The sequence below is a fragment of the Bicyclus anynana genome, chromosome 6, assembly GCF_947172395.1.
Source record: "Bicyclus anynana chromosome 6, ilBicAnyn1.1, whole genome shotgun sequence".
Lineage (NCBI taxonomy): Eukaryota > Metazoa > Arthropoda > Insecta > Lepidoptera > Nymphalidae > Bicyclus > Bicyclus anynana.
The window spans coordinates 1867417-1875904 of NC_069088.1; the positions used below are offsets into that span (position 1 = coordinate 1867417).

Sequence of the window (8488 nt, forward strand, 5' to 3'; positions counted from 1 at the left end):
ATAATGGTTTTGCAGTGTTGATTTACCTGCGACGTTGATTTATGTAGTTGTTATTTATTTGTGAAGTTTTGCTGACTTTGTTTACTCAGACATTGTGATGTGTGTTGCAATGAACATGCCGGACAGCCCCTGCATTCTGTATAGTTACAGCTGGGACATCGCTCGTTTCCATGGCAACGTCATTGTTATTGACATTTTAGTTCTGGCATCCAATATAAATAAAGTTTAAATTGTATTATATCCTGTTATATTTAATTTATTGGATAGCATAAAGCTGTACAGTTACAATGGAATAGATAAAGCAAACGGTAATTTTTGTATCTGTCACTTGAAACGCTTTGTGGGTAGAAAATAAGTTTTAGTTTTGGTTCGGGGACCAAGGTAGTAGAAACAAAACACTGTTTCAAAGTGATTGAAAAAGTGTTTTGTTATAGAAGCAAAGCTGTTCTAAATTAAAAAAATTTTTTTTTTTTTTGTTATAGACATCAGTATTTAATCTACCTACTTATAAGTTATCAACGAGTTTGACGGCCTCCGTGGCGCAGTGGTATGCGCGGTGGATTTACAAAACGGAGGTCCTGGGTTCGATCCCCGGCTGGGAAGATTGAGATTTTCTTAATTAGTCCAGGTCTGGCTGGTGGGAGGCTTCGGCCGTGTCTAGTTACCACCTTTTTTTTTTTTTTTTTCGTGGGGGGAAATCTCTTTGTGAGATACCCGACTTATTGGGGGACAAGACGGGTTATGTGGGACTTACCACTAAAACCCCCTCGGTGGCCACCCTCAGTGCATATTGGGATGCTCCGGGATCTCTTTTGAACTCGCCGGTGCATCCGTTGCACTACGCCTCTAGTGCTCGTCTAACAGTATATATATATTTTATGATGTTATACCACGCATAGCAGCTTGTGCCACTCTAAGCTGCAATTTTCCAGTGTCGCGGATTATGAGCAGCCAAAGCCCCCACTCTGGCCGCTTGCGACTCTGACTTCTGTCTAGTTACCACCCTACCGGCAAAGATGTACCGCCAAGCGATTTAGCGTTCCGGTACGAAGCCGTGTAGAAACTAAAAAAGGGGTGTGGATTTTCATCCTCCTCCTATCAAGTTAGCCCGCTTCCATCTTAGACTTCATCATCACTTACCATGAGGTGAAATTGTAGTCAAGGGCTAACCTGTAAAGAATAATAATAAAAAAAAAGAGTTTTATTATATTAGCGGACGCCGGGTAACTTCGTACGCCCTTAGTTCTCCTTAATTCGCAATGCCTCTCGCAAAATCCGTTCTTGGCGGGTGTCTAACTACCTCCCTGACAAATTTCAACTTTCTACGTCAAGTGGTTTTCGATAATCGAAAGGTCACTTATGACCTTTCGATTTATATGTAAATAGACATAGAATAAGGATATAGATTACTTAAGTCTCTTAATAATATTAATAATATCTTTTTAGAGTTACGAACCTTATCCATTCCAAATCGGCCACGCCCAAGCCGTTTACCGCAAACCGTTGAGGGAGCATGAGAAGCCTCAAGATCTCAAGAACGTACCGGGCGAGCCAGGCGTCGACTACCCCATCTACCACGCCGTGCCAGAGACCAGCTTCAGCTGCGCTCATGTGCCAGTCCACCCTGGAATGTATGCCAATGTTGAAACAGGATGCCAGGTGAGAATATTTAAATATATCTATTAGATTAAGAACATACCGGGCGAGCCTGGCGTCGACTATCCCATCTACCACGCCGTGCCAGAGACCAGCTTCAGCTGCGCTCATGTGCCAGTCCACCCTGGAATGTATGCCAATGTTGAAACAGGATGCCAGGTGAGAATATTTAAATATATCTATTAGATTAAGAAGATACCGGGCGAGCCAGGCGTCGACTATTCCATCTACCATGCCGTGCCAGAGATCAGCTTCAGTTTAGCTTTGCCCATGTACCACTTCACCCTGTTATGTATGCCAATGGTGAAGCGGGATGCTAGGTGAACATACCGAGTGTACTAAGCATCGGTTACCCCATATACCGCCGCGCCAGAGACCAACTTCAGCTGCGCCCACGTGCCAGTCCATCTTGGAATGTATGCCAATGTTGAAACGGGTTATCTGGGATATAAAACATTAAATATACTTATCTAAGTATTATGAAAAGATTTTGTAGAATACACAAACGGCCCCAGGGCTTGTATATACTGGTGCAGGGTTATGAATTCAAACCAACACTCTGCTTACTGTATGTGACGTTTTTTCTTTAATTAATACAAAACAACTTATGACGAATATTACAATAACATCATTGTGTAGTAAAATTGCCTTTCCTCATCAAATTTCTAAAATATAATAGACAGAACCAATTCTTTCTATTGACGGAATTCCCTTTAGACATTTATTTTGTCGTAATCGAGAAAAACTTGTCGCGTATTCTATCAGCGAATCAGATGAGAGCGGCTATTTTCACTTTCGCAGACGAAATAGCATTCTTTGAGCACTGTCCACAGAACAAAACCTAGGTCCTAACATCTTAAAAATACTGTAATAATAATACTTTAATTTTATACCTCTTTTCAAAAGAACCTGTAGGTGCACAGTTATTGAAGCGAAACAAATAATTAAAGGGTTTATAAAATTATTCGGAGATAGCCTTTGATGTTGGAAAAAGTAGTTCCGAAAAGGCTTACCGCCTGGGGCGATCCGTAATGGTCTAAAAGTTGGATCCGACGCCTTTATGTGCTCTCGGTCTTCCTTTAATTGCGTTTGTCTTTGTAAATACCAATGAAGGTTCTCACCAATTTGTTCCGTTGGTTCAAGTTGTTTTTTGAACTGTTTAAAAGTGATTTAGTAGGGCGTGCTGGTTTTGGAAAAATCTTTACGTACCCTCTAAACTGTTGGAATAATATGTTTTTATTTATATTGTATAGAGCGATAACTAACCACATACAAATCTACGTGTATGTATTCTAGTTTCAGTCGGCAGTTTTAACCACTTCGATTGAGTTACATACTTTTTTATTCCTATAGTTCCTGTGAAAATAATATAGGAATAAAAAGTATGTGTTATATTAGACTAAAATCTTTATTTGTGCCTAATTAATCCAGATGTAGGTATTTAGCTGTTCTGGCGTGTTTGAATAACAAACATACATCCTAACTGTATGTATAATAGGTAGATGATTCATTAGACATAATTATTGAAAATAATCTAGTGACTCTCATGTTTTGAAATAAACTACACGCAAATAAATAGTGAAACATAGTACATGCTTTCGATAAATATTCGGGTAAAATGAAAACCAAATGTCACACGTAGGAAGTCACGGACAACAGTTAGTTCAGATATAAAATGTGCGAGTAGATCAAACTTCAATCTTCAAAGAGCCTTATCTGGCCGTCAGTAAGGCAACCGTTTTGTATTGTCAGATAATAAATTACTCAAATTCAAATAATACCACCGGAAGAAAGGGCCCCAATCCTAATTCGAACTCATTCCCTTTATGTAAGTTTAATTTTCCCTTTAGTGCCCCTTTCACGAATTGATTCTTTTGAAAGTTTGACTTAATTAATTTCCTAGAAATAACGCGATTGAAATTATAATTTCGGATTACGGAGTGAGTTTTAGGTGAGTCACGGCAGCTAACAATGTCTTCAAACTTATTCAATTTGGCCCAAATTGGTTGGCCATAGTAATTTTGCGACGTGGAAACTCGCTTAAAGAACATGATTATTTACAGTTCGCAGTGAGAAACCGATGGTCGTGATAAGCGGAGTTTTAAATGGAATCCAATTGGAAATTTAATCTTTGAATCTATGGAGTGATTCTAGGGTTTATTGGATTGCGTTCTGATGAAAAATGTAATAATGTTATCCGAGTCGAACAGCTTTTTATAATTGATTTTGTTTTGATCAGATTTTCTTGTTTTTTTTAGTTTTCATATAAAAATACTTAGCTACTTGTTAAAAATAAACGTTTTATTATACCAACATTCAAATATTATGTACGTAAATCTGAATTATTGATGACATGTTTTTGTTGATTAGAAAAGTAAAGTTTTCCTGTTTAGGACGTAGGAACATTTACAGTAACCGATCTTCGCATGCATTTACTGATGAACATATGCAGACAAAGGTACATTACAGTACACACCTTTTAGATACATTACAGTACACACAAACCCTTATTGAGTTCGATAGTCGCTTACATTTTTGGATTACCAATGTTATAAGCTTATCCTATCCTACTATATAAACGGGAAAGTTTGTATGGATGTTTGGATGTTTGTTACTCTTTAACGCCGGTACTACTGCACGGATTTAGCTGAAATTTGAAGTGGTAATAGATTTTACTCTGGATTATCTGGATTCCATCCCGGAAAAATCCATGGTTCCCGAGGGATTTCTGAAAAACTAAATTCCACGCGGACGAAGTTGCGGGCGTCCGCTTGTTTTTAATAGTTCAGTGCAAGACTAGGCCATTTTCCTTTCATTATTAAAAGTAACGGACCCCGGCTACTACGTACACTTGAAATTAGGTTTATTATTCCAGCGGGAACTATGGATTTTTTCAGGAAAAAAGTAGCCTATACATTGCTCAATAGCCTCTTCTACCTTCTAGTGAAAGTCATATTAAAATCGGTCCAGCCGATCCAAAGATTCGCCCGCACAAATAGACAGACAAAAAATTTAAAAAGCTCATTTGTGTTTTGGTGTCTTGTAAATATGAAACACAGTTTATTTTGAAATCACAGATATACAATCTATACTAATATTATAAAGCTGAAGAGTTTGTTTGTTTAAACGCGCTAATCTCAGGAACTACAGGTCCGATTTGAAAAATTCTTTCAGTGTTTGATAGCCTATTTATCGAGGAAGGCTTGCTTATTCGCTCCCCGTATTCTTATGGGAAGGGGAAACGCGGGTGAAACCGCGCGGGTGAAACCGCGCGATGTCAGCTAGTTATTCAATAAGTCGTCATCAACCCATATTCGGCTCACTGCTGAGCTCGAGTCTCCTCTCAGAATGAGAGGGGTTAGGCCAATAGTCCACCACGCTGGCCCAATGCAGATTGGCAGACTTCACACACGCAGAGAATGAAGATAATTCTCTGGTATGCAGGTTTCCTCACGATGTTTTCCTTCACCGATTGAGACACGTGATATTTAATTTCTTAAAATGCACACAACTGAAAAGTTTGGAGGTGCATGCCCCGGACCGGATTCGAACCCACACCCTCCGGAATCGGAGGCAGAGGTCATTTCCACTGGTCTATCACTGCTATTATTCAATATTCAATAAGTATTGATTATTATTTGATCACCAGGCTTACCACGTGTGCCACGACGGTCGCGAGGGTCACCAGGGCGCGTCGTTCCTGTGCACCAATGGCACACTGTTCGACCAGGCCAAGTTCGCCTGCGACTGGTGGTACAACGTCGACTGCTCACAGGCCATCGCTCACTACAAGTAAGTACCTCGTCTCCATTCTTCTACTTCGATCCTGGGCTTTATGGGGGCCAACGTTGGCTGTTGTTTGTAGTTCAGTTGGTGGCTCATGAGGCAGTGTCCTATCCATTAGGTTTATGTCGTTTTATGTTTATTACAGTTAAGTTGTAGCCTTACAAGATAGCCCTTGACTACAATCTCATCTGATGGTAAGAGATGATGCAATCTTTACCAGCCTACCGGCAAAAATGTATCGCCAAGCAATTTAGCGTTCCGGTACGATGTCGATCCTCCTCCTAACAAGTTAGCCCGCTTCCATTTTAGATTCCATCATCACTGACTATCAGGTGAGATTGTAATCAAGGGCTAACTTGTAAAGAAACAAAAAAAAATCTTAGATAGAAGCGGGCTCAATTGTTAGGAGTGGGATGAAAATCCACACCCCTTTCGGTTTCTACACGACATCGTACCAGAACGCTAAATCGCTTGGCGGTACAGCTTTGTCGGTAGGCTGGTAACTAGCCACGACCACCTCCAACCAGCCAGACATAGACCAATTAAGAAAACCTTCATGAGTTTGAAAATAATTGAACCTAGCATTTTGACTTATGAAACAAGGCATTCGCAACTACGTTATAGAGGTCATCAACGACTAAAAACCGTGGGTGTAATATCTATCAATAATTCAATTTCAAAATTTCCTGCCGTCAGGGGTTGCCTTGTAGAGATTACATAAAGAATAAGGCCGCCTTTGCATGCTAAGTTTAAATTATTAATTTTTAATGTTTTTATTTATTATTGTATTTTTGTGTGCAATAAAGTATATCTTCTTCTTCTTCTTCCTCAGGTTAAACGCAGACCCTCTCAAGAACCCCTACGTGCCGAAGCCGAAGCCTGAAGAGCTGGTAGAAGAGCCCCACGGCGTTTTCTATAGGAAGAGACACGACTAGATGCCATAGCTCATGTCGTCATCTTGCCAAATTATATAACTTTATAAAATCACCTAATCAACAGAAAACTAAAGGTGAATTTCATCGTATGTATAGCGTTACTAAAAGAAATTTTAGTAAGTTTAAAAATCGAATTTAAGTAAATTAGAAATCTAATTAAAGTAAATTAAAGTCGAATTTAATTGCGTTTATTTATACTTGTAATCTAAAGATTTAGGCTTATTGTGCCTGCAGTGCACAAAAGAAAGCCGTTAAGATTATTTTTTTTTTAATTCGGATACTAATTAAATTAAAGAAAGAAAATGTTTTTTAAACTGTGGTAGAAAGTGGAAAATCGAATTGTTACTGTAAGATAACGACTACAAATAAAAAAAAATTGTAAAATATATAATAATATGAATAACCAAATACCGTTTAAAAGTTTTCATATTATATTTTTAAAGTTAATTGAATAAAATACAAGCGAGTCAATTTGAACCTTAGTTTCCTATTAAGTAAACAGAATAATTATTATTATATGGAATAGTTTATCAAGATGACGACATACTCATATTTCACTATAACTTATTTATATCGAAAATGCTCAAATTCCATCACCCATCTCATTATCCATCATTAACATATTGTTCATTTTCACTCAATCATTTAATTTCGATATTTATTGTTTTAATCTATTGTAACTAGTTGTGTGTAAAATATTTTTGCACTTTAAATTTATGTAAAATCAAATCCTAATTTTTTTGTTCCTAAATTGAATAAACTCATAAATCAGAAAAGAAATCAAATAATTCATCTAGTAGGTATTTAATATAATGTCATATAGAGATAATATTACAATGTAGTAATTAATACACGTAGCGGTAAAAGTAAAAGTCATAAAATCATCTACACTTAACAAAACGACAACTGTAACGTTAAGAAGCCATTAAAATAGTTACCTTAAACGTGGTTTTATTCAATCTTATTTTCTATTTCTTTCTTTTATCTCATAACAATACTTTAAATCAAGTATTGGATTCGGTAAGTAATCCATAAGACAGCTTTTATTGTGAGAAAAACCTTACTTACCCTGAAACCCTGATCGTTGGTTGCTTAGTACACATAAAACATAATAGTACAAACTGGGGCCTTCAAGTTCTGCTGATTTTTTTTTATATTATATAAAGCATTGTTTGGAACGAAACGAAGGAACAAACAAACAAAATAAATATTAGCTGATATGATTGACAAACAACTAACTAACATTGGTCATCCCACTTCTGATTTTTTTTCAAATAACATTTTAAAATATTCCAATACCATTTTATAAATCTATTGCGTACAATATATATCTTAAACAAACAGAACTAAACAAAATAAATTTTCATGTTAGTTTTTGTATTTTATGCAAAACAAATACCAATAAAAAAACACAAAACCAATAAAGCTAAGTACAACGAAACATGAAACACGACGCCGCAAACTTTTGCATGCAATATTTTCCAACAAGCAAACCAGCAATATTGTACACCACCCAATTGTCGCGCTCAATATTATAGCCCCGGAGCTGGTAGAGAATTTATAAGGTACTTAATATTAAATAGCAAATATCGTTATTTTTGTTCTAAATGTATGAAATCAAAAACATCACGTTTTAGGAAATTTTAGAAATTATTTATTAAATCAAATATCATTTTTTTAAAACTATTTGCCTTTACACTAAAGCAATCATTACAAATGCAAAACACCACTAAAATATGTATTTTGTAATAAGAGATTTTAATAAAGCCTTTGAATGGGCAAACTTATCTTTGAGACTTACTTACTTTTGTGTTTGTATTTTGTTTGTCTTTTTTTGTTTTTGCTATCGTGTAAACTATGCTATGCTGCTATGCTGTTGCGAATATTCGCATTGTCATGTATTACCTACGTAGCCAAATCTACTTCGGGTATATGAAACAAAATAAAACCTTAGGGAATATTGTCGGAAGTATTATCGCGATGTATGTAGCTTAGGTATTAGAAGTAGGTATGTTAGAAGTTCAAAGGGTCTAGCCCTGAACATATGCCTTTGTATAACCGGTCCATTTTTCCATGGAGCCATTGAGGATTCAATTGATTCAATTAATCCA

The 8488-nt window shown here is 36.7% G+C and overlaps 1 protein-coding gene across 2 annotated transcripts in view; it reads left to right on the forward strand.

Moving 5' to 3' along the window:
• LOC112053500 (uncharacterized) overlaps nucleotides 1–7321 on the forward strand; it is a 15648-nt gene extending 8327 nt beyond the window's left edge. The window contains exons 2-4 of one of the 2 annotated variants that reach the window (XM_024092934.2): nucleotides 1447–1815; nucleotides 5306–5448; nucleotides 6275–7321. In XM_024092934.2, the coding sequence (XP_023948702.2) occupies nucleotides 1786–1815; nucleotides 5306–5448; nucleotides 6275–6377 (276 nt within the window). In that variant the 5' untranslated portion in view covers nucleotides 1447–1785 and the 3' untranslated portion in view covers nucleotides 6378–7321. Of the gene's footprint in view, nucleotides 1–1446; nucleotides 1816–5305; nucleotides 5449–6274 lie in introns of those variants that run through there. The other variant, XM_052882049.1, reaches the window with a different exon arrangement.
• The last annotated feature ends 1167 nt before the right edge of the window (nucleotides 7322–8488 follow it).